Source organism: Leptonychotes weddellii, chromosome 8, assembly GCF_054177405.1.
Source record: "Leptonychotes weddellii isolate Sample4059 chromosome 8, ASM5417740v2, whole genome shotgun sequence".
NCBI classification, from domain to species: domain Eukaryota; kingdom Metazoa; phylum Chordata; class Mammalia; order Carnivora; family Phocidae; genus Leptonychotes; species Leptonychotes weddellii.
In genome coordinates this window covers 105,525,058-105,551,758 of record NC_138376.1, presented here as the reverse complement: position 1 = coordinate 105,551,758, position 26,701 = coordinate 105,525,058, and the positions used below count along the sequence as shown (strand labels likewise).

The 26,701-nt window shown below is 39.5% G+C and overlaps 1 protein-coding gene across 7 annotated transcripts in view; it reads right to left on the bottom strand.

The window, feature by feature from the left end:
- Positions 1-26,660, bottom strand: part of LOC145723119 (uncharacterized) — a 55,445-nt gene extending 28,785 nt beyond the window's left edge. For 2 of the 7 annotated variants that reach the window (XR_014147967.1, XM_081829076.1), the window contains exons 1-3: positions 26,487-26,657; positions 19,280-19,339; positions 19,125-19,181 (exon numbers count right to left, since the gene is read on the bottom strand). Coding sequence is in view for 2 of the 7 variants with exons in the window: in XM_081829076.1 (XP_081685202.1) it covers positions 19,125-19,181; positions 19,280-19,339; positions 26,487-26,629 (260 nt within the window). In the remaining 5 variants the exon portion in view is untranslated. Of the gene's footprint in view, positions 1-6,131; positions 12,474-19,124; positions 19,202-19,279; positions 19,340-26,486 lie in introns of those variants that run through there. The other 5 variants (XR_014147971.1, XR_014147970.1, XR_014147969.1 and 2 more) reach the window with 5 other exon arrangements.
- Between the last annotated feature and the right edge of the window lie 41 nt (positions 26,661-26,701).

Below are 26,701 nucleotides of genomic sequence, written 5' to 3'. Positions count from 1 at the left end.
AAGGTCTATAACTCCAGGTTGCTCTCCATCCCTTTAACTAGGCAGGCATTCTCACCCCTGCTCTGGCTTCTTCCTCTGGGGAGTGAGCTAGGTCCAAAGAGCAGGAGCTTTTCTCTCCTAGCACACTGCCTCAGTCCAGCGCTGCTGGGCAGGTGGGTAAGTTGGCCTGCCATCATCCAGAATAAGTCCATGTGGCTCTCATGTGAAGCTACATTCTTTACTTTAGACTCCCATCAGTAATAAAGGTGTTACTTTTGCTTCAATATTTACCTTTTTGTTTCATTTTCCAACTAGTTTAAAACTTATACAAAAAGAGGGGCATTATCTCTTGAGGACCTCACTTGGCAGCTGGAATTGAATCTGCAGTCAATCAACAGAGGCTCAAAAACTCTTTTCCTCCATTAAATACCACATAGCCTCTACCTCTACTCAGAGTGTGGTCTGCAGAAGAGTATTGGGTATTACCTGGGTGATTGTGAGAAATGTGCTATATACAGGGTTCCACCCCACACTTCTTCCTGCAATGGGTTCTGCATTTTAACAGGATCCCAAGATGATTCATATATACATTAAAGTTTGAGTAGCAAGATTCCAGAGAGCCAGTAGCAAATATTAAGAAGAGTAATTATTGCTCTCTCTCAACTCAATTGTACACCGTGAGCTTAATTTCTACTTATTTTATCTATTTTTTATCATTTTAATTATCTTATTATGTTTAGGATGGCTTCTTACAACAAATTTCTTCACAAACCTTTGCAATAGTGGTAAAAGTTTATCAATATAAAACCACTTTTGCAAGTACATAACACAACTAACATTTTAAAAGGATAAATAAAATATTTTTATGAAACTTATATTTCACATAATAGAAAAATAAATGAACTATACTGAACAGATACATGTTTCTTTTCTACCATAGTAGAGTTCAATACCTTGGTTTCTAGTCAATAGGCTAGTTTTACTATAACACAGAGTGCCCTCAGAGCTCCTCTAAGTGGAATAAAAACTTTCAAATGAGTCTTTGTGACAGTCTCATTTACATTTTTGGCCAGTGATTCATCACTTTTGACATAAGAGGGTGAGAGGCAAAGGAAAATGTGACTCATTTATTTCTTCTTTTCGAGAGAATGTCAGCCTGAGTCTTAATCACACACATTTCAAGATCTTACTGTTGTAAGATAATAAATAATACCTTATGTTTGTGTGATGTACTACCATTAGAAAAGTGCCTTCCCATCCATTATCTTGTCTCATCCTCCCACTAACTGGCAAGGCGGGTGATGTTAAGCTCTTTATGCAGTTGAGTAGAGCCAGCCATCCTGAGGTTGGCTTCCCTGAGATGCAAAGCAGTAAAGAATGGGACAGGATGCATAGTCTATTCTTCTGACTCCAAGCCCAAAGTTATCTCCACATGGGACCTAGAGGGGATTTATCTAAATGTGTTCTGTTCCACAGAGTTAGAATCTGGATATGAATATATGAAGACTAACACTGATAGAATAACTAGCATGTGTTGGCATTGCTTTAAATGTTTTACCTTTGAAAGCTTACTGAATATTTACCAGTATTAGCATATTTAATTCTCACAACAACTCAGTAATGTAGTTAATTGTATTACTCCCTTTATATAGATGATTTCTACCTATATATGCCCTTGGCTTTGGGTTCTATGAAAATTTATCAGTATCATGTCAAAAAAAAAGCTTCTATGAAATTAAAACACTCAAATCTCTTTATTACTAGAATAAGTACATCAGCTTGGGTTATAAATGACTTCAGACATCAAATGATGTATATTTAGCGGTGTACTGGTAAATGTCTCAAAACCAGCTTTCTGGGGAGAAAAGGCCCCAAATTGTAAATCTTGCCAATTTCTATGGTGGAATTACTTCCATTGTGGCCATTTCAAGCTACCAGGTTGATTTGGAGCTGGGAACAGATGTGCACAATCAGCTCTTGCAAGCTGGTTCTGACACATTACTGGTCCAGGGCCAGGTGTAACCCATTTTTAAGCTGCTGTTCTTCATACTCTCAAGTAAGCCCAAACTGTTTTGGTTTTAAGAATATGTTACAAGAATTTTGACAAGTTTTTGAATTACTATTAATTTTTCCAAATGTTTTTTCAGAGTGGTTTATACTAATAGTCTCTAGAAAGCATGAAGATCCATGTATAAGCCACTAAGCCAAAAGCTGGCAAACCTTTTAAATAAAGGGTCAGTGCTATATGGTCTGAATGTTTATGTGCTCTCTAAAATTCATATGTTGAAATTATAATGCCCAAGGTCATGTTATTAGGAGGTGGGACATTTGGAAGGATTCATGGAATCCTCATGTATGAGATTAGTGCCCTTATAAAAAGGCTCTGAGAGCTAGCTTGCCACTTCCATCCTGTGAGGACACAGGAGACATCTGTGACTGAAAAAAGAGCCCTCACCTGAGTGTGCTGGCACCCTGATCTTGGATTTCCAGCCTCCAGCACTGTGGGAAATAAATCTCTCTTGTTTATAAGCTACCCAGTCTGTGGTATGTTGTTGTGGCAGCCTGAGTGGACTAAGATAGCCAGATAGTGAATAGTTTTGGTTTTGCCAGCCACATACTGTCTCTGTTGCATATTTTTCTCTTTTTTTAAAAGATGCATTTATTTATTTGAGAGAGAGAGAGTGAGCGGGGTGGGGTGGTACACAGAGGGAGAGGGAGAATCTCATGCAGACTCCCCGCTGAGCCTGGAGCTTGATGCAGGGCTCGATCCCAGGACCCTGAGACCATGACCTGAGGTGAAATCAAGAGTCAGACACAACTAACTGAGCCAACCAGACGCCCAATTCTTCTTTATTTTTACAATCTTTTTATTATTCTTAGTGCTTGGGCTATTCAAAAACAGTTGGATTTGGCCCAAAGACTACATGTGGTCCACAGGCTATAGTTTGCTAACCCCTTCTCTAAGCCTTGGGAAGGCAAGTTGGGGAAAGAAATGAGAACAGTCATGTAGTCAGACTCGCCTGATCTTTACTTCAAATGTGATATTGACAGGTCATAGCCTTCTACCTTACAGAATTATAATGGTTAAATTAATTAATTCCTATAAGAGCTCTTCCTGAAGTATAATGTTTCCTTAACTGTAGGAAATTGTTAGCATTATCCTCAATCACCCATGAACTACTGCAACTACAATCCCAGTTGAATTAAAACCTCTACCCAGACCATAAAGCACCAGCTCTTTAAATACCTGGAAGCCTCAACCTCAGGGGAGAACTAAAACAGGTTTGGGCCCTTACTATAAAAACCCTCTATCTGTTCCAAGTCACTCCTGAGGCAATGTCTAGGCTTCCTAGCACTGGATAGCGATTTCAACGTCGGCTTGACTTCAGATTTTTCAGGGATCTGACCTTGCAAGTGTATTTCCTGGCATACAGTGGATGCTCAATCTATACTGAATGAATAACTGAACGAATGAATGATCATACCCAACTAGCTGAGCTCTCACCTTGTGTGAACCTTAGCCCTCCCAAGCCACAGTCCTTAAACCATGTGCTCAATCAGCCTCCTGCTCATCCCAACACCAAGAGGATACCCTCCCTATGTGCTGAGGTGTTTCCCTGGCTCAGGTGATAGAAGAAAAATAAAGATAACACTGTGGATATCAGATATCCAACCACCCACAATTGTTGAAGAAGTGTCTGGCTTTCTTTACATCTTAAAAATCAGTATGTTATAATTATATCATGATGATAGATAATTATTTAAAAAAAAAACAGAAAGGAAAGAAAGACATCCCACTTTCAAACTGACTGAAATCCAGTCTGACAATAAGGAGGGTCCCATGAGCTGGACTGATAGGAGGACATCCTAGAGCAGAGGTGATCTTAAGTTCCACTTCTCTCCCATCATTATTTGATGTTAGACAATGTCTCATTATGTGCAAATGCATTATAACAATTTATTAATCTGGTACACTTTCTGAGCAAAGATTTTAGAGCATTTTAATTTTTGAAACAAGATTTCTATTTGAACACACTGGTGGAATTTAAAATTTTGATGTCTAAATCAAAACCCATTCCTCAAATCCATTGCCTCAGAAATTCCCACCTTCACACTGGAGTGTAAGCTGGGATCCTCTTTTTAACCTCAAATAGGGACAGTTCCAGCTAGCTGAAATATGTTTCTACTTTATCTGTTAAGTTTCTTACTATATGGCCAATGAATTAAAGGATGATAAAGAAAGACAGATTTAAGAATCTAGTTTCAGAAAAGAAGGCAAACTTTTTTTTTTCAGACACCAGAGAGCAAAAAGCACAACTGTAGTTTTTACCTCTATCAAATAAATTAGGAAATGAAATTTGGAATTTAGAATCCAAAGAGACACCATAAAGTCCCACTGAATGCAAGAGCTAGAGTAATGAGGAAAGCTGGTATTGAAATAAACAGAAAGAGATCTTCATAGACCAATTCAAACTGGTCGATATGTTTTTACAGAGTTATGAAATCATGCAGCATTCAGTTATGTTTGCCCTTTATTCATCTCCAGTGAAGCCATATCCTAACCAGGAAATTCATTTCCAGTAAAGAAGAATGGAAATACCACAAACCAGTGCTACTTAAATCAAATGAGTGAATCTAGAATTTTAAAAAATCAACTCTGAAAAAAAAAAAATCAACTCTGGTGGATTGAAAGAAATGAAATAAAAATGATTCTAACTTTACATAATTGATCCTGAAGTACCTAGGAACAATTTGCTATTGCCAAATTTCACAGTATATATAAAAATTACACTAGTGGGGTGCCTGGGTCGCACAGGCAGTTAAGCGACCGACTCTTGGTTTGGGCTCAGGACCCTGAGATCAAGCCCTGTATAGGGCTCCACCATCAGCATGGAGTCAGCTTGAGTTTCTCTCTCCTTCTCCCTCTGCTCCTCCCTGTCCCCGCTCATGTACACACACATGCTCTCTCTAAAATAAATAAATACTTTTTTAAAGATTTTATTTATGTATTTGACAGAGAGAGAGAGCAGGGGGAGCAGCAGAGGGAGAGGGAGAAGCAGGCTCCCTGCGGATCAAGGAGCCCAATGCAGGGCTCGATCCCAGGACTCTAGGATCATGACCTGAGCGGAAGGCAGACTCTTAATTGACTGAGCCACCCAGGTGCCCCAATAAATAAATCTTTTTAAAGATTTTAAAAATTTTTAAAAATTACACTAGTGCCCATCTTCATCATTCCTTTATGAAATTAAATCATAGTAACTCTCAATCGTCAATGATTTTATCCCTGTGAATTAGCCATTTTGTAAATTATAACAACACTTTAAGCCCAGACTTATTTTATTCTCTACTCTTCTATATGTTATGAAAGATCTTCCTTGCCATCCACTGGTATCCTCAAGAGAACAAATTCATTCAGAACGTAATCTAAGCCTGTATTTCCCAAACTTCATTCCAAGCAATGCTATTCTTACCAGATGTTTTGTAAAAATGAGGTTCATCATCAAATAAATTTGAATATACACTGCCTACGATTCCTTTCTTGATAGTTCACAATGTGCCTTGGATTTTAAAATTTCTGAGAAGTCTGGCAGTAAAACTTATTTGACCATGGACAGGTTTATTATTTTGGTTTTTATTCGTTTTTTCCCATGTTAACATTTGTTAACATCTCATGGAATAAGTATTCATGGACACATTTTGGGAAAACTTCTGTAAATAAACCAAGAGGGAGAGAAAACAACTGATAATAAATTCCATAGCTATACTTCAAAGCCACACTTTAGAGAACCAGAATCACACACACAGCTCTGGGCCCTAGGGTTTGCACCAACCCATTTCCTACTTTTATGTGCTCCATCCAAACACCGTAACTCCCCTCCCTTCAGTTCCCACCACGCCACCCTAGTTATCTATCAGCATTGTTTTAAGGGCAAAACTCTTTGAAGTTCTTTGAGCTTCAGTAAAAAACAGACCTCTGTCTTTAGACGGAAGCTAGCAATATTTGAAAAAATACACGTACCCAAGTAGGACAATGTTAGGGACATGTCTAAGAAAAATAGAATAAAAACATAAAAAGTGATTTTTAAATAGTCATTTCCAGAGGTATGTAATGGCGTTTGGGCTATGCAAAGGTATTAGAACTATGACTATTTTCTCATGAAATTGCATTAGCTCAAAACACCAACAGGCAATTGTTGGGCATGATCAAGAAGTAGAGAGAAGAATAGAAAAGAAAGTGATGAGAAATGGCCTGTTGAATTCCAGAATGTTTCTTCTTGACAGCAAAATAATGAAGAAAATAATCTCACTTCAGAAAATACTACATGTGGTGATGGATGTTAACTAGACCTATAGTGATGATAATTTTGCAATATATACATATATCAAATCATTACGTTGTACACTTGAAACTAATCTATTGGTACATGTCAATGATACTTCAATTTCAAAAAGTAAAAGAAAATATTAATAAAAAATAAAATACTAATACTACATTTTCCCCCAGAGCATCCAGGAATTTCCAGACATAGCACTTTCCATAATTGTAATGCCAAGGGTTGTGGTGAAGTGATCTGTTTAATGTCTATCTCACCCACTAGAGTGGGATCTTCTTAAAGAAAAGTACTGTGTCTGCTTGTCCATGTCTGTGTCCTCAAGAGTAGTACAGCACCAGCACTTAGAATGTATCAATAAAATATTTGTGGAAGTTAAGAAAGGAGGAGGAAGTGAGAGGGAGGGCAGGAGGGAAGGAGAGAAGAAGAGTGAGATCTTTTTGAGGTTTGATTGCTTTCCCAGAGTGATCATGGGTTTACACTATTTTGCCTGGTTCTTTCAGTGGCCCCAAGGGTAAGTGTATAATCTATGGCCATGAAATAAGAGATAATGAACCCACATAGGCATTAAATCATGACATCACTTTTTTATTTTATTTTGTTTATTTATTTATTTTTAAGACTTTATTCATTTGACAGAGAGAGAGAGAGGCAGGCAGAGGGAGAGGGAGAAGCAGACTCCCTGTTGAGCAGGGAGCCCGATGCAGGGCTTGATCCCGGGACCCTGGGATCATGACCTGAGACGAAAGCAGATGCTTAACTGACTGAGCCACCCAAGTGCCCCAATGACATCACTTTCATGTGCACTTGTATTTTGATCAGTCTTTGTAATAGTAGAAAAAAATGATAATAGAATAATAGAAAAAAATGTAGTTCTCATACTAAATGGATTCTATCTGGATTTTATACCTGGATAGAGTCATATGATCTATATGAGATATGAAGAAAGCAATGGGATGAGGGGAGTTGAAATGTAGTGTTTTTATATTGTTTGCATGCAACTAAGAAATGAGTATTTGGTCATTATGATTTTCACAGAAATCTCATTATGGTGTTCATGATCATGACACTCTTTAGGTCCAACAAACTCTTCGCTAGATTGTGCTGGGTGTTTCCTGTCAGCTACCATTCAGCTAGCAATGTGCTTAAAAAGTTAATATTTGATTATCAGAGATGAAGGGAAAAAAAAGAGAATGTGGTCATTCTGTGTCACATTTTTCCTTTTTTCCACTAAAACTATGACTAGGTGACCCAACAGAGCTGCCATATACTTTTCCCTGTGATTTAGCTAAATCTGCAAATGGAAATTAGGTGGACATCTTTACAGAATACAAGGCAGCAAGCATTTGAATATCACTAATTTATAGGCATGCCATATGAGATCACTGATATATTCTCATAAAAATACAAGGGGGGAATATAACTTTATTTTCCTGCTCTAATCAATGTGAAACAAGAAAAATCACAAATTAACACACTTTTTACTATTATGTTGGGCAGAGTAAAAAAAAAAATAGTGCTGCTTCAACAAAACAAAAAGACTGAGGTATTCTCATAATTCTTTTCTGAGCCTAGATTTGAGCGGGGCCATTCCATCTGACTGTAATTCCTGTAGGTAAGCAGATGGTCAGGCAGCATACCAAGAATTATAATAATCTATGTGGGATGTTCCTAAGACATGAGTTAATGCTTTCAAACCCATAAAGCTTGGGATTTTATGGAGATGAACCACATTATAGACCCACATGCAAGCATGGTGCTCATCAAAATTACTTCAACTGAATCAACAGCTCAGCTCATTTGCCCCTCCTGACCTTCTGGAACTGACCTGTGAGATGCATCCTCAAACCAGTTTCTTCCCTCTAAGGACTGAACTTAGAAAAAGAAAGATCCACATAACTAGCAGTGATAACATGCATGTTCAGGTTCAGATTTCTTGATCTAAAGACAAATATGAGATACAAGGTAAGCTGCAATGCCAAAAGCAAGAGATTTTAAATCATAAACCACTGCCTCCCTAAGATTTCAAGGGCCACTACCAAAGATGACTAGGAAAGAGATGGGAGGGAAATGGGAAAATTCACAACAGCAAACCGGTCTCCACAGATTATACACAATTAATTAAAAGCCAGCTTAAGTGAAGGGAACAGAAGGCAGGGCTTGGAATCCAAAAGAAGTAAGTGTTAATCACGGCTCAGATACTTATTAGTCAGTGGCCTTAAGAGGTTATTTTATTCTCAATGCCTCAGTGTCCTCATCCTTAAGATGGGGATAGTAACACCTGCCTCGTAGCATAGCTCTGAAATAGCCTGTAGAAAGTTCCTGGAACACAGTACACAGTCAATTAATGTGTTTGACATTTCTTTCAGTAATAATGCTTTCATTTTAAAAACATCTCACTGCTTTCAAAGCTCTTCTACACAGACTTTCTTAACTGACCTCAGAGCAGTATCTGACAGAAACAGGAGCTCTTTTTCACATATGAGAACACGGAGCCTCATTCTAGAACGCACACTAGATTCTAGTCACCCAGGCTACTTCTCAGCCTGTGCTAATCCCACCAGATTGAATATTGGAAGAGATGAATCATATGAAAACACAGCTGAAAATAGTGAACAGACTCTAAGACCAAAATATAATGATCAAAGGTTTTTAAGGCTATTAAGTCAGTAGACAAAAGAATATTATGATGACCCAGATGATATACATTTCAGTTTTCACTACATAGTTGGGACTACAGCAGGCTGGAAATAAATATTTCATTAAGAATTATAGAATGCACGGTATAGGATTTAGCACACTTGTGGAGAGCTGTGGAATAATTCATTTAAAAATCCATTCTTGTTTGCAATGATTGTTTGCAGAAATCTACAGATAAAATACATACATCAATGTAAAAGGCAGTTACCAGAAGTTTTTGCTCTAGCAAAGTTCATGTTAAATAGTAAGGCTGCATCAGTTTTAGCAACTGCGAAGATAATAAAGTAACTCATAATATAGTTAAGTATACTGGTAAAATATCTTTTTTCACTCTTTGTCTATTTTTCATTTTATTACTGTAACTAGCATACACACTACCCCTGGAAGTCTTCATTTAAAAATGAAATTTTAGAACAACTTTATGAAAATCTCAGAAATAAAATGGTGAAACAAAGAGGTAATTTTAGAGTTCAACAAATTTTGGAAGAAAATACAAATAAAGCTTAGTATTTGAAAAGAGGACATACATAAAGTACCCAGCACTGTGTCTGGTGGAAAGCTTTTTGGTCAAGTTTTCCTTTTCTGCCAGGGGAACATGTGCTCTAGGTTCAAAAGAATAAAAGGCAGAGATAATGTGTCAACAAAGACGAAATCTGAAAGCAGAGAGAGTAGCAAAGTAGGATCAGTTCAGGGTAGCGGCAGGTTCATGTTTTATAGAAATAGAAGAGCCCATTAATAATTTCTTGAAGTCCCACGTGCGAACAGCCTGTCTGGGTTGCCATAATGGATACTGAACTATATACCAACCAGATCCCCGCTTCAGACTGACATAATCCTTTTCCAGCCGCTCTAAGTGTTGACTGATACAGGTATGTCCTTCCCAGGGAACTGCCCCTGGCTGAAGAGAGCTGCCTCACCCAAGTTTATGCTCCCCTCTCCTGGAGCAACTGGCCCCCAGTGACTGAGGGATGCAGGGTTATAAGGCCCAGCAACCCCTTGCCTCAATTGAGGCAACTCTATTGCCCCCCACCCCTTATGCAACTGGCTGAAACTTCTGTTACAGCTACATCACAGCTCAACCTCACTCTACCAATATGATTCCCTCAGTCCATCACCTATGTTGATCCTTGGAGCACTCACCAATAAACAACGGACCATAAATTCCATTTCAGAGCTGTTTCCAGGGGACCCAGCCAATGACACTTGGTTACAGAACTGACCCTAGGAAGTAGACTCTAATATGGGATTTTGGAGATGGATTGCCCACTGGCCAACTGGCCATGAGGCGGGAAGCACGAAACTGATATCCTGGCACACCGCAGGGGTCCACTGTCCAAGCCTTCAGCTGATGTTGCACTGGGACGGGATGACAGGAAAGGCAATGCACGGGCTCAGGCGTCTGAGAGGTGCAGGGGCATCACTGTTGTCAGGACGATGGAATAGGGGAATCCTGATTAATCAGGGAGAAAGATTTCACTGCAGAAGTGCTTGGAGTTCAAGCCAACACTAAAGGGTGAGTGCATGTGTGAGGGGAAGGAATGATTACAAAAGAGCCCCCCCTTCCCCCACCAAAGGGACTAGCATCGACAGAAACTTTGATACAGAAAAGTGCCTGACAATGAGAGGAACTGAGAGTGAGGGATAAATCTCTGGAGAGTGGAAATGAAAGAGGGGAAGAAGGGTGCCTCCTGAGGCTGGTGGAATAGGCAGGGGCCAAATCACAGCATGGGAGAGATTGTTGTTCTCTTCACAGCCATGATGAATCACTGAAGGGTTTGGAGCAAGAAAGCTACACGATAAGATTTGCCTTAAGAAAGATCTCTTCGGCTATTTCCGAACTGATGGAAGAAAACAAAAATGTACACAAGGAAAGCCTTTCTGCATTGCTCAGAAACAAGAATCAATGTTACGAAGGAATACTAAGTGATCCCATACTGAAGAGGTCTGGGCCGGGGAGTCTGTGCCCTCTTACAGGCTGTTGGAGTGGCCCATACTGGGAGGCGGTGACTCTCACTGGAGCCTGGTTTACTCACTGACCTCTCAAACGCCGTCTTGGTGATGGGAAGGCCAGTGCATCACCACTTACTGGCTGACGTCTACAGAAGCGATCTGGGCCATCTCCCTAAGATTTTAATCTCTATTTGACTAGAATGTGGGCTCCACTGTTAACAGGGACTTTATCTGTTATGTCACTGCTGTGTCCCCAGCTCTTAAAAGGGTGCTCAGCACTTAGAAGGTGGTACTCAATAAATAGTTGTTGAAAATTGAATAAATGACTTTTAAAGGAAATATTCCTAATGAGAGGGTAGCAAAATTCCTACATCTATACCTTGATATGAATGATAAACGTGAGCACAGGCTTAAAGGGGTGGGAGAGAAGCAATGGGTAAGGAGGCTGTAACAACTTGCCTACTTTATTATATTTACAGGTGTGGACAAGTATAGGAGGCAAACGGGTAATGCCTGTAGGTTGAAAATCTTAATGGGACTGGCTGAAGATACACTTCTGAGTCAAGCTGTAACCTTGTGCTATGAAGAAGTTCTCTCAACATGAGAGCAACCATCATGTTTCGACATAAACTGGTCATTCAGCCTTGCTTTTCATTTCCTGTTTTGTTTTCATGGAAGGATTTTAGTGTTATCTTCGAAGGTAATCTCACCTAGCTGTGAAACCTAAAGGACGTCTAGTCCTTGCTTCCAAGACTGGGCCTGTAGAAGAATCCATCACTCTTGACTGCAAGCGAAAATGGCAGCTCTGTTCCTTCTGACCCCTGTGTCTTCTGAGCGTTGTTTTAGGGCTGAGCCTGAGGCTGAGAGCGGCACTTGAGATCACTCCTGTCTTCTAAACCTTTCTGTGAAGCTCAGAACCGAAAATCAATTTTATGTAGGAACAGTAAGTGGTCCCATATTGAGGAGGCAGGTACAGGTGAGTCTGTGCCCTCTGTCGTGGCTGTAAACCAGGACATTGCATATTCATACACGGAGAGACTGGCTAGGACACCCAGACTCAGGAGCGTGAGAGAAGAGTGACATCCAGTGGCCAGCTGGGTGCATTTCTGATGTGCGGTGCACACAGACCGCGAAGGATGAAGCTCACTATTTGCTCTAGATGCTGACTTCTGCTTTGTCTTTCCAACTTGGCAACCCTGGGACACTCCAGGGAGATTCTGATGTCAGACCAACCAGGTTCTACCAGTAATATTTATCCTTCCACATTTCTGGGGTTTTCTTTCAGAATAATCATTTATCTCTCTCCAGAGTTGCCATGTTTTAAATTGCATCAAAAATTTAATAACTGTTAATATTCAACACTTGAGAAAATGTAAAATTCCAAAATTACATTTGTTCTTAGTTTTGAAAATAAGGTTTGCCATTCATTCAACAGATGTTTATTGTGCACCCACTAGGTGACAAGCAGTGAGCAAAAGAAGAATTCTTATCCTCTTGGAGATTATATTCTTACTGAGGAAGACAGACAGTAATATACATAAACTATACATACACACATATAGACATGTCTTATCATGGTACATGCTAAAAAAAGAAAGAAAAAGAAACAAGGTAAAAACATAGAATCTGACAAGGAGATTGGTGTTGTTTGGGATGGTGATCATACAAGGTCTCTCTGAGCACATTTGAAATGAAGGGTCAGATAATGTCTATCTCAGAGGAAGAGCATTCTAAACATAGAAAAAAGTAAATGATAAAAATAACTGTCATATGAAATCAAGATTCTAGAGAAAATTAAAAATGAGATCATCAGTGTCAAAAATAATTATACATAAAAGCCTAAGCTATGAGCCTAAACTCAACATACTTTAGAAAGAAGAGTGTAAAAGTTAATTACAGTCAATCTTTGAATTAGGAATTCAGACCTAAAGTAAAACAGTGCCCTAAGATAACAAAATGTCACTATTTACAAACAATTTATTTCAATGAAAAGGCAAAGGGTTGGAAATGTAGATAGACACCTGCTTCCTTCAGTCCCTTCCCTACCCAAGTACATCCAAAAGGAACCTAACACAGGCCACCCAGTGGTAGCTAAGGGCACTACCTCTGTCTCTCTGTTTCTCTGTCTCTCTGTCTCTCTCTGTCTCTGTCTCTGTCTCTCTCTCTCTCACACACACATACACACAATGGAGAAAGTTTCACTTTCATCATGGTATATAGTAAAGATACAACTTTGGGAAAGACATTTCTTTTCCCTCTTTTTGAGGTATGATATACACATATCTTTAAGGGTACAACTGGCTTAATTTTTACATCCATTCACATGTATAAATTTAACTGCCACCCAGATTAATATATAAAACATTCCCAGCTCCTCAGCCTCTCTTTTACCCTCCTTCCCACAACCCCCAAAAGGTAATCATTATTCTGACTCTGTCACTATGCATTTTATTTAGTTTAGTCTGTTCTTTGAACTTACAAATGAAATCACAGAGTATATATTCTTTTTATATCTGGGTTCTTTGGTTCAACATCACATCTGTCAGATTCATTCATGTTGCTATATGTAGCAATAATCTGTTTTCATTGCTGTCTAGTATTCTAGTATAAATATATACATATACAGTTGATATGTTGCACTGTTGAGAAACTTTTGGGTTATTTCTTGATTGGGGTTATTATGAATAAATCTGTTATTAGCATTTTTGTACATGTCTTTGGCAAAAATAAGCATTCATCTTTGTTGAGTATGTCTCCAGGACTAAAATTACTGATTTGTAAACTGGACCAGCTACGTAATTTGCAAGGCCCAGTGCAAAATGAAAATGCAAGTCCTCTTGCTTAAAAAGTAAGGGAAAAGTGTCACCCACAATACTAAAATATAAAACTCTTTCCTTTTTTCCATGATCGCTCTCAACTTGTCATAGTGTTCACTTGCTATTCAATGTCACTTTAAAAAAAATTAAAATGTTTAGATATTAGCATGAATTTCACCATTCATCTTTATATTGTACATTGACTTTTTTTTTTAAGATTTATTTATTTATTATTTGAGTGGCAAGAGGGGCAGAGGGAGAAAGAGAATCTCAAGCAGAGATTCCCAGCTGAGTGTGGAGCCCCACGTGGGGCTCAATCCCACCACCTGAGATCATGACTTGAGCTGAAACCAAGAGCCAGTGGCTCAACCAACTGAGCCACCCAGGCACTGGGCAGTGGTAGTTTTAAATGCAAATATAAGGGCGTTTAATCTGTATGCAGAATCACTGCAATTACACAATTTGTATTTCATAGCTTGTACATGCATATTCTTTTTTTTTTAAAGGTTTATTTATTTATTCATTTGAGAGGGCAGGCGGCAGAGGGAAAGAATCTCAAACCAACTCCCCACTGAGCAGGGGTCCAAGGTGGAGAGGTAGGGCTCCATCCCAAGATCCCAACCTGAGCCGAAGTCAAGAGTCAGCACTCAACCCACCAAGCCCCCCAGGTGCCCCACGGATTCCTTTCTTAACAGAAAAGTGAAAATGCTGCACTGAACTAAATCAAATATTTTTATTTTGTTTCCTGGTACATGCACATTATACCAATGCTTCCTACCCTCAGCTTACCAGTGAGAAAGAAGGACTAAAAGGAGAAAGAACTGGAGATTGCCCTCTCTTTTCCTTTCCTTCCATGTTCTCATTTCGACCATATGTGTTTGGCTAATGCAGGGAAGTAACATAAGTAAGAAATGATAGGATAGGATTCTTTGGTTTTTCACATTTCTTAAAACAGCACTGCCCTCTTTCTCCATTCAGTGCAAGTTCTGGTTTGAATGGAAACGAGGCTGCTCAGAGATGTCAGTGCCCCCACGCACCTTGTACTCCTCTGAGTCTCACTGACCTCTGAGGCAGGAGGTTGCACAGAATTTGGTGCTGTGGTCATGGCACATGCTGTACATGAATGGGGCAGCAGAGAACAGTGGCAGGCTCACAAGTTGCTCCTGCCTCCCAGCTCGAGCCCCTGCTCCACGCTCTCAACAAGACTGCACTTACAAAAAGCAGGCAACAAAACTAAGAGTCAATCCACGAAATGGGAGAAGATATTTGCAAGTTATATTTTGGATAAAGGGCTGATATCCAAGATCTATAAAGAACTTACCAAACTCAACACCCAAAATAACAAATAATCCAGTCAAGAAATGGGCAGAAGACATGAACAGACACTTCTCCAATGAAGACATACAAATGGCCAACAGACACATGAAAAAATGTTCATCATCATTAGCCATCAGGGAAATCCAAATCAAAACCACACTGAGATACCACCTTACACCAGTTAGAATGGCAAAAATGGACAGGGAGAGAAACAACAAATGTTGGAGAGGTTGTGGAGAAAGGGGAACCCTCTGACACTGTTGGTGGGAATGCAAGCTGGCACAGCTGCTCTGGAAAACAGTGTGGACTTTCCTCAAGACATTAAAAATAGAGCTACTCTACTACCCAGCGATTGCACTACTCAGTATTTACCCTAAAGACACAGATGTAATGAAAAGAAGGGGCACATGCACCCCAATGTTCATAGCAGCAATGTCCACAATAGCCAAACTGTGGAAGGAACTGAGATGCCCTTCAACAGATGAATGGATAAAGAAGATGTGGTCCATGTATACAATGGAATATTACTCAGCCATCAAAAAGAATGAATACCCAACTTTTGCATCAACATGGGTGGAACTGAAGGGGTTTATGCTAAGTGAAATAAGTCAAGCAGAGAAAGACAATTATTATATGGTTTCTCTCATATGTGGAACGTAAGGAATAGCTCGGAGGACCACAGGGGAAGGGAGGGAAAACTGAATGGGAAGAAATCAGAGAGGGAGACAAACCATGAGAGACTCTGGACTCCGGGAAACAAACTGGGGGTTACAGAAGGGAGGGGGGATGGGGTAACCGGGTGATGGGTATTAAGGAGGGCACGTGTTGTGATGAGCACTAGGTGTTATATGCAACTAATGAATCGTTGAACACTACAACAAAAACTTACGATGGACTCTATCCTGGCTAACTGAACATAATTTTAAAAAAACATGTTTAAAGAGAAAATCATTAAGAATTTCAAGATGTGGCTGGCTGAGCATTAGGCCATGCACAGAGCCCTGCTGAGTTTCAGGCCCTGAGTGACTACACAGGTCATCTCTCCCTGAATCGGGCCCTATTTGGAAGCAGTTTTGTTAAACAGTTTTCCAAGGCAGTTTTCCCAGTCTAAAACTTCCACCAGCAGGATATGACAGTTCTGGTCACTCTTACTTCTCACCAACACTTGGTATCATTTTACCATCATATTGGGAGTGGATTAGTAGCTCATGGTGGTTTTAGTTTGCATTTCCCTGATGATTAATGATGCTGCTGTGGTGAGGCCTGTCCTCCACTTGGATAGCTTCTCTTGCTAATGTACCTATTAAAACTTTTGCCCCTTTTCATATTGGGTTGTCTATCTTTTTCTCATCGATTTATAAGGGTTAGTCATATTTTCTGCATTCTTTCCATGTGCATATATATTGCAATTATCCTCTGCTCTGTACTCTTTCACTCTCTTAACAGTGTTTTTTGATAAACAGCAGTTGTTAATTTTAATGACTTCTAATTTATCAATTTATAGCTTTATAGTAAGCTTTGATATCTTGGTCTCAGCTGTCCAATTTCATTCTTCTTCACTATTATCATGGCTATTCCTTTTGAAATAAAAACTCTGTAATGCCCTATGTGCCAACCTGGCATTTTCAAAAGTCCTTAGATCTAAATTCCTTAAATTACAGCCAAGTAAAGCCAGACTACCTCTGGATTTGGACCAACGCAAATTATTAATGTTATGCTTTGTCTTTCCATACCAGAAACGAGGACTCTTTAGTTTCTTTTCACATACTCTGGCTAATTAGCATTCCCAGCAGGTGCAACCACCAGCTGACTTATTATACCAACAGTTGTTGCATTGAGAACTTTCTGGTGATCATGGATGCCAAGGTCATTCAATATTTGCAAGGATTTTCATCTTCTTTATTGCCACCATTCTTTATGGTACTGACTAATGTAACTTCTGTGGCTGTTTATAAACCCTTCCAGAAGCCATTGTTTCTGCTAGAGTACTGTTCAATTCTCCACAGTAATTCTGAACCTCAAAATAGAAATGACCAAAACAACATCACAAATTCCTTAGTTAAAAATATTCTTTGAAATTAAATGAAAATTGCCAAGTATCCAGAAATATATATGTGTATATATATACATATATATCCAAAAGATATGTATATATGACATAATATTCTGCATAATTTATGTTATATATGGTGAGCCTATAGTCTTTAAATTTGTGGCTTGTCTCTTAACTCTCCTTTATTGTCTTTGGATGTGCAGAAATTCTTACTTTTCATCGATCTTTTATGGTTAGTGCTTTTATGCTTAAGAAATGCTTTCCTACCCAAAGTTCATACGGATATTCTACTATATTGTCTTCTAAAATTTTCCTGGCTTTGCCTTCAAAATTAGCTCTTGGGTTGGTTTGCTAAGGCTGCCGTAAAAAAGGTGGTCTAACTGACATCAATTGTCGTCTCACGGTTTTGGAGGCTAAAAATCTGAAATCAAGGTATTCGCAGGGCTCGTTCCTTCTGAGACCTGTGAGGGGGAGTTTGTTCCAGGCCTTTCCCCTAAGCTTCTGGTGGCTTACCAGTAACCGTTGGTATTTCTTGGCTTGTAGGTGCATGACCCCAATCTTTGCCTTTATGTTCACATGGCATTCTCCCTGTGTGTATTTTTGCATCCAAAATTCTTTTTATAAAGGCACTGGTTACATTGGATTAAGGGCCCATCCTACTCCAGTGTGACCTCATCTGAATTTAACTTTCCTGAGAACTGGAGGGAGGACATCATTTAACCCATAACAGCCCTTTAATCCACATTAAATTATTTTTGTATGTGATGTGGCAAAAGGTAAACACCCAATTTTCCCAGAAGCATTCACTGAAAATCCTATTCTTTCCCCACTCACCTAAAATACGCTCTTTTTCATTTATCAAATGTCTGTAAATGTTGGACGCTATATACAGTTTCACGGATCTTTTTATTCTACCACATGGTCTTACTGCACCTTTATAATAACTCCTGAAATGTGGAAGGGAAAGTCCTCCCATCTGAACTTTTTACTATTTTTTATTTTTTAAAAATATTTTATTTATTTATTTTAGAGATAGAGAGAGAGGGCATGTGAGCGAGGGCAGTGGGGAGGAGCAGAGGGAGAGGGACAAGCAGACTCCATGCTGAGCACAGAGCCTTACACTGGACTCGATCCCATGACCCTGAGAGCGTGACCTGAGCTGAAATCAAGAGTCAGACGCTTAACCAACTGAGCCACCCAGGCACCCCTCCATCTGAACTTTTTAAAAGATATCTTGATTATTTCTGGACCTTTGAAATTCCACATGAATTGTATAATCACCATGCCAAGAATTTTATAATCACCTTTCACAAATATCTGTTAAAATTTTCATTGGAATTGTATTTTTTTCTAAAACATTTTTCCTTTCTCTCTCTCTCTCTCTTTTTTAAGATTTTTATTTATTTAACAGAGAGAGAGAGAGAGAGTACAAGCAGAGGGGAGCGGCAGGCAGAGGGAGAGGGAGAATCAGGTTCCCCACTGAGCAGGGAGCCTGATGCGGGGCTCAATCCCAGGACGCCAGGATCATGACCTGAGCCAAAGGCAGACATTTAATCCACTGAGCCACCCAGATACCCCATCATTGGAATTGTATTATATCTATGAACTAATTTTAACAGCTACTGAGTTCTCAATCCATAACCACAATCCGTATTTCCCCATCTAAAAAAAATATTCTTCAACGTCACTTGCTGGGATTTCATACTTTTTCCCATAAAGCTTTCGTATGTCCTAGGTATCTTTCATGCTATTACAAATGATTCTTTCCTTTCATTTTCCACTAGTTTAATATTGATGTGTAGACATGCAATTGTGTTTTGAAGATTGAATTCATGCCTAGAAGCTCTGCTAGACTCTCATGATAATATTTTAAATTTATCCATGGATGTTTTTTTGCTCTACAGGATACGTGGCCAATATTCTTTAAGACTATCAAGGTCATGAAAAATACAGAAAAATTGAGAAAGTATCACAGACCAGAGGAGACTGAAGACACATGGGAACGACCGGTAGTCTGGTACCCTTGATTGGATCCTGGAACAGAAATGGAAAAACTAGAGAAATCTGAATACAGTCTGAAGTTTACTTAACAATAATATGCCAGTGTAACTTGCATAGTTTAGAACACTTACCGTGCTAATGGAACTGAGTGAGGAGTATGCAGAAACTCTCTGCACTGCCTTTGCAATTTTCTGTAAAAAGTACACAAATAAAAAACAAACACGTTTATTTTCTATTATGTGGTATTGGTGCAAAAATAAACAAATAGACCAATAAGAAGAATGAGATCCAAAAATAGACTCATGCATATATGGTCAATATATTTCTAACAAAGTGGCTAACACAATTTCATGTAGACTGAAAATCTTTCCAAAAAATGGCACAGGAACAATAGGACAGCTGCCTGAGAAAAGGCATTCATCTCTACTTTTTCCTCATACCGGGCATCAAAATTAACTTACAATGTATTATAGATTTATTTTTTTTTAAAGATTTCATCCATTTATTTGAGAAAGAGAGAATGAGAGAGAGCACATGAGAGGGGGGAGGGTCAGAGGGAGAAGCAGACTCCCCGCTGAGCAGGGAGCCCGATGCGGGACTCGATCCAGGGACTCCAGGATCATGACCTGAGCCGAAGGCAGTTGCTTAACCAACTGAGCCACCCAGGCGCCCTGTATTATAGATTTAATTGTAAAAGGTAGAACTATAAAATTTCTAGAAGAAAACATTTTCAACTTTGGAATGCATGAAGATTTCTGAAGATGAGACACCAAAACATAAACATCAAGGGGGGGGAATGGAAAAAATAGATTTTATCAAAATTAAAAACTTTTGCTCTTGCAGATATTATTGTAAAAATTAAAGGGCAAGCCATGAACTGGGAGAAAGTATTTGCAACACTGTAAATCTGACAAAGTATTTGCATCCACAATACATGAAGGACTCTTACAACTCAGTAACAAGTAATAACCCAAATGTCCATCAACAGGAGAATGGATAAATCAAAGGTTATATACATTCATATAATAGAATGCCAGGGAAACAATGCTCCATGAATATTTTCATGTTTCTGGACAGTCTGCCTTCTTAAGCAAAGGAAATCGGCACATCACAGACTAGCTCTTCTTCCCGGATTTATCTGCTCCTCACATTGCAAGAGGGTTAGATCTGGAGCCCTGTGTTCTCATTCAAAAGATAATAAAACTTACCTCCCCCAGAGCCAAGTGTTTGCAGTCCAGGGTAGGGACTTTCCCCTTTGCCTTCCTGAGAGCATTCATTTACTTTCCAAAGTATTTGTTTACATTAGAGAGATAGAGTTTCTCTCCCTCTCTCAGAAAGATAGAGCAGCAGCTAAGGGTGTGTAGCCTATCTAAACTTCTAGATTTATAATTTTGGGTTTCCCTTCCTGGGGTGCATGCACAGGATCCACCTGGCTCTCTTCACGTCACCCCAAAAGAGAGAGAGGAATGGAACCCAGAGAACCGATGAAGTTATTGTGGGTAATCCTAAGAAACTGATCTCTGTCCAGGGAACCTCATATTTGCTTTTGGCATAAAAATGAACAGATATTTAAAACTTATAATGGAACATTCCTAGCAATAATAAAAAAAAAAAGGTAAAAACTACTCATCCATGGAACAACATGAATGAACCTCAAAGATATTATTATGTTGAATAAAAGAAGCTAGACACAGAAGAGTACCTACAGTATAGTTCCACCAATAAGAAGGTCAAGAAGAGTCAGAACTAATCAGATGATAACGAAAGTCAGAACAGTGAGTTCCTCTGGTAGAGGTATATGAGAAGCATGAGGGAATCTTCTAGAGGGATGGAAATATCCTATATTTTGATCTGAGGTTGGTAACATGGTTGTGTATATATGAAAAAAAGTTAAGATTACTGTGCTTTAGGCACCTTATTTTATGTATGGTATGACTTAATAAAAAAAAAAAAACGTCAGCCAGTTGTTTTGTGGGAACTCACAAGTGATTCTAAAATTTATGTGGAAATACAAAGGGCAAAATTAGCCAAGGTACTCAAATAAGAACAAAGTAGAGGGACTTGGTTTACCAGCAAAAAGAAAGGAACTAAAATAGTGTGAGATTTGGCAAAATAATAGACAAAGAGACCAACGGAACAGAGCATAATCTATAAACAGACCCATTAATAAAAGACATTTAGTTTATGAAGAAGATGGAGCTTTAGGGAAAAGATGATTTTTCCAATAAACAGTGCTGAATTGGTCAGACTCATATAAAAAATAAAAGTTGAACCCCTAGTTTATCATATAAAAATCAGTTCAAGGCAGATCATAATTTTACATGTGAAAAATAAAGCAATAAAGTTTTCAGAAGAGAACTTAGAAGAGTATCTTCATGATCTTAGGGTGGGATAACATTTTTTAAACAGGACACAAAAAAAACAATGACCATAGGAGAAATAATTGGTAAATTAAACTACATTACATTTAGGAATGTCTTTTATTACTCTATTGAGAGAGCAGAAAGGCAAGCTACAATAAAGGGAGAAATATTGGCAACATATGCAACTGCCAAAGGCTTCATATTCAACATATGTAACAAATTTCTTCAAACCAAAATAAAATAAAAAGACGACCTAATAGAAAATTAGGTCAAAATTAAGATCTCAGTAGGTGGTAAATCATGGATTTTCAATAGAAAAAATAGGCAAGAAATGGGAGCAGATCCTTGACACAAGGGTATATCCAAATGGCTAATAAACTTATGAAAAAGTTCTCAATGCATTGCAGCTGATGGGAATGTAAATTGTTATAACCACGTTGGAAAACAGGTTTGGCATTATTTACTTACGCGGAAATATGTCTGTCCTATGACCCAGTAATTACACTTCTGGGTATGTACCTGGCAGAAATATGTGCACCTAGGCAAGAGACATGAACTCGAATGTTCCAAGAAGCGCTACTGCTAATAGCTCCAAACTGGAAACAATCTAAATGTCATCAAAATAGAATGTATAAATAAATTGTAGCATAGTCACATAATGGATAACTTTACAGTGTTGCACTAAATCTATAGGCAGAAACACAGATGATTCTCAGCATAATGTTGAGTATGAGAAGCCAGATACAATGGAATACACACTAAATGATTGATTTTGTGGAGAAGGAAAGGGGCAAGAGGACAGCCTCTGTAGGTTTAGCATTGTTCTATTTCTTGACTTGGGTGATACTTGCCAACGTGTTCCCTTAGTGATAACTCATTGAGCTGTAACATCTGTATTGGTGCATTTTTCTGTATGTATATTATACTTAACAATTACAAAATTTTTTAAATGCATGGGCTGCTTCTCAAAAAAAAATTTGGAAGAGTTGGAGGAAGATCTGATGAGATAGGATTCCATAAGATTTTAATTATTTGATATTATTTAGATTTGAGCAGACAGCATAATGTAAACACTGTTAGTGGTCCCAAATATCCACAACGAATGGCAGAGTAGACTAAAAGGATTTCAGAAATCTCCTAAATACTGGATGTTTATTATCTCTCCAGGACTCTTTCCTTTCTTCCTTTTTCCCCAACTATCATCTGCCCTCTAACCTTCAGGTTTACTTTTGGAAACCTAGTATATTCTGAACCTGCCCCTGACTATAACTGTGTGTCAAGGAATGTTCCCATGTTTGCATTCACGTTGTAGTTTACAATATGGAAATCACACCAATGTTGCATTTTTCATAAATTAATAAGTATACATCTTCATATGTGTGTTATTTTGCAGTTCCCCCCTTAAATGTATTTGCTTCATTTTTCTTAAGCACAGAGGCATATAAGGAAGTCATTATGAACATAGACTTTGGAATTAGATTAACCAGGCTTCACATCCCAGTGCTGTCACTTATTAAGTGAACAATCTGACCTAGCATGTTTCCTCATTTTGTCATTTGGGAAAATGTGACTAACTCACAGAATTGTTGTAAGGACCTAAGAAGGTGGTAAGTGTAACCTTCTTAGCATAGTGCCTAGCTCAAAGTCAGAATTCAGTAACCTCACATGATGGTGATGATGGTGATGATCATGATGATGTATCATTCCTGGAAACTATTTAGGAGTTCAACTGGAATAGGAAAAGTTTGTATTTTTTTGTTTGTAGTGTTAGTGCTGGTATTGAGGATGGAAGGTATTGGTTTACAGCCTTGCTGATCAAAAAGCTCAAAAACCCATACATCAGATTCCACAAAATTAAAATCTCAGCAGGTGGTAAATCATGGCAAGAAGGATTGCCATCTAGACATTTCTCCAAAGAAGACATACAGATGGCCAACATACACATGAAAAGATGTTCAATATCATTTGTCATCAGGAAAATGCCTATTAAAACTACAATGAGATAGCACCTCATACCTGTCAGAATGACTAAGATCAAAAACACAAGAAATAACAAGTGTTGACGAGGATGTGGAGAAAAGGGAACTCTCGTGCACTGTTGGTGGGAATGCAAACTGTGGCAGCCACTGTGGAAAACAGTATGGAGGTTCCTCAAAAAGTTAAAAATAGAACTACCATACAGTCCGGTAATCATACTACTGGATGTTTGCCAAAAAATACAAAAACACTAATTAAAAGGGATACATGCATGCTCTATGTTTATAGCAGCATTATTTACAATAGCCAAATTATAGAAGCAGCCCAAGTGTCCATGGATAGTTGAATAGATAAAGAAGATGTGGTATATATAAATACAATGGAATATTATTAGGCCATAAAAAGAATGAAATCTTGCCATTTGCAACAACATGGATGGATCTAGAGGGTATAATGCTAAGCAAAATAAGTCAGTCAGAGAAAGACAAGTACCATATGATTTCACTCATATGTGGAATTTAAGAAACAAAACAAAGGAGCAAAGGAAGAAAAGAGAGAGACAAACTGTGAAACTGACTCTTAACTGTAGAGAACAAACTGGTGGTCACCAGAGAGCAGGTGGGTGGGGGATGGGTGAAATAGGTAAAGGGGATTAGGAGTACACTTATCCTGATGAACACTGAGTAGAATTGCTGAATCACTGTATCGTACACCTGAAACTAAAATAACACTGTATATTACCTATACTGGAATTAAAATTAAAAACTTTTTTAAAAAAATTTTCTTGATTTATTTGACAGAGCGAGAGAGAGCACAAGCAGGGGGAGCTGCAGTCAGAGGGAGAGGGAGAAGCAGGCTCCCCGCTCAGCAGAGAGCCAGACGTGGGATTCAATCCCAGGACCCTGGGATCATGACCTGACCCTAAGGCAGATTGCTTAATCGACTAAGCCACCCAGGTGCCCTGAAATTAAAAGCTTAATAGAAAAATAAAGCACCAATCAGGAAAAAAAAAAAAAGTTGTAATTTTCATGACAGAATACATCAGTTTGAATGTGTTGAGTCATTTCAAAAATCTTCTGAAGGATATACTAGGATTTATTTTGACTGGGAAAGTTTAGACTGGTAGGGAACTGGACTGCTTCTTCCTGAAGTTTGCAGGGTGGGTAAGATGGTAGAATTTAAAGGTACAAAGGAAACTCCCTAAGGTGAGTTCCAGGTCACAGGTAAAAACAAAAGAAGTCATGACTACACTCTTGAATTTAATGCATGGGAAACATCAACTGAACACTTAGCAATATTTTAGGTCCCACTCCTCCTATGAGAACCACAGGCATCTATTGAGGACAGAGCGGTGAATTTGTTACCAGGTATAAGACCAGTGAAATTCTGATGTGCTGTCTGACAAGAGCGAAGGGGAACTTGAGGAGGACAGAGGGAAGACGGGTGTGCCGAAGTAACAGAACTGTTACTGCTCAAGTTAAGAAGGGTAGGGAATAAGGGAAGGAGGGCTATGTACCTGTCTGCTTTAGCCCCTTTGGGGCCACGAATGATTCCTGTTTGAACAGAAATGCATATTACGTCCTAAAGTTTAGATACCAAAGATGAGTGGTCCCAAATACATTTGTGGCAAATATACATCACATTTAACCCACTAGACTTAAAATGATAAGGATGAAGCCCTACTAATAAAATTTACAGTCAGTAAAGACAACAGTGACTCACCACAATGCTGATGATGAGCTGCTAACATAGAGTCCTTCCTAAAATGTTCAGTCCTTCCTACATCTTCCTGAATCAGTAAGACCCCAGCCAGGAAAACAGAAACCATACCAGTTCTTTCAACAGAAAGAATTTGCTAGGTAGAATTGATTAAATAGACGCCGGAGAACTAAAAATGTGAAGAGGGGATTTTTCAGACTGAGGCCCTGGAAGTAACTACGGGAAGCAACTCTCAGCCCCCAGGGCTGAAGGAACAAAGGGAAGATGTGGGGGTTACATCCTGGCAGAGGAACCCCCGGAAGCTGAACTCTGGCCTCTGAGAATGGGCCTGGCCAGCCCAGTGCTGGTGTCTCTGAGGGGGCGCCATGAAGCTGATTCTGGGCGTACGGCACCAGCTCCTCCTGCCAGGGTGAGGAGCCACTGCGCGGCACCGCGAAGAACAGCAGGTAGGAAGGCCAGTCCCCTCGCAGCTCCTCCGGCTGTCAGCGTTCACCCAGCGCCCCCTATCGATGCAACCTAAAGGACCCGGCTGACAAACGTTTGTAGAGTCCTAGGTTCCGCGTCCCAACACGGAGCTCAGCCAAAGGGACCACCCGAGCTGGATTTATTCTCTGTGTCCAAGTCTTTCTGGAGAGAAGGATGTAGCATACTTAGGGGACTCTTGAAAATCCTGCCAGTCCTCTCACTCCCTCCCAGCAAAAAGACTTTTCTTTTCAATTACTTCAGATTCTTTTTTCTAAGATGAAGGTAGCTGACCTAATTTTGTACACTTAGGTTTTCTGTGAGGGAAAGAGGGAACATACCAGAGGTGAATCGTTTATTTCTCTATTTTAAGGCGGTGCCCAGCCTTTATAACTCCCTCTCAAGGACCAGAGCCGAGACAGGCCCTCGGGTTTTCTTTATGCTATTTTAATTATTTCAACACAGTTCTTCACTTCCACCCCCGCCGTCCCGTTATGAAGAGCCTGGGACCTAGAAGCGGGCCCGTGTGGAAATCCGCAGGCCCCTCCCTGCTCACAAGCTCGGGGGACTTCATTCAAGCAGATACCTTGACTTTCTGAGTTTCCCTTTTCTGAACAATGGGACAATTCCTGGCTGCAGGTGGCGAGGACTGCATGAAATCAAATGCAATGCATGGCAGAGTGCCTGGCGGTATGTTGAGAAATAAATACCCATTTCATTCTTTCATTCATTCTTCCGGCACTGAACTCTGACATTTCAAAGTTTAGAGGAGCGGCTCTCAGGCCTGAATACGAGACTCACTTTTCTGTGTGCTCACCTCACTCTCTCCTCCGCGGAGTGCAGGCTTTTACCTGCACCGGTGACCTCGCAACAGGTCGGGGCGGTGGAAACTCGCCCAGACTCTCGGAACTGCGTGGCCGGGGACCAGAAATCGCGGGGCCCTCCCCTCGGCGCCGGCATCCAGCTGGGCTGCGGCGGGACGCGGGTGGGGCGCAGCCGGGGTACCGCCTCCCCGGGCTCCCGGCCGCGGAC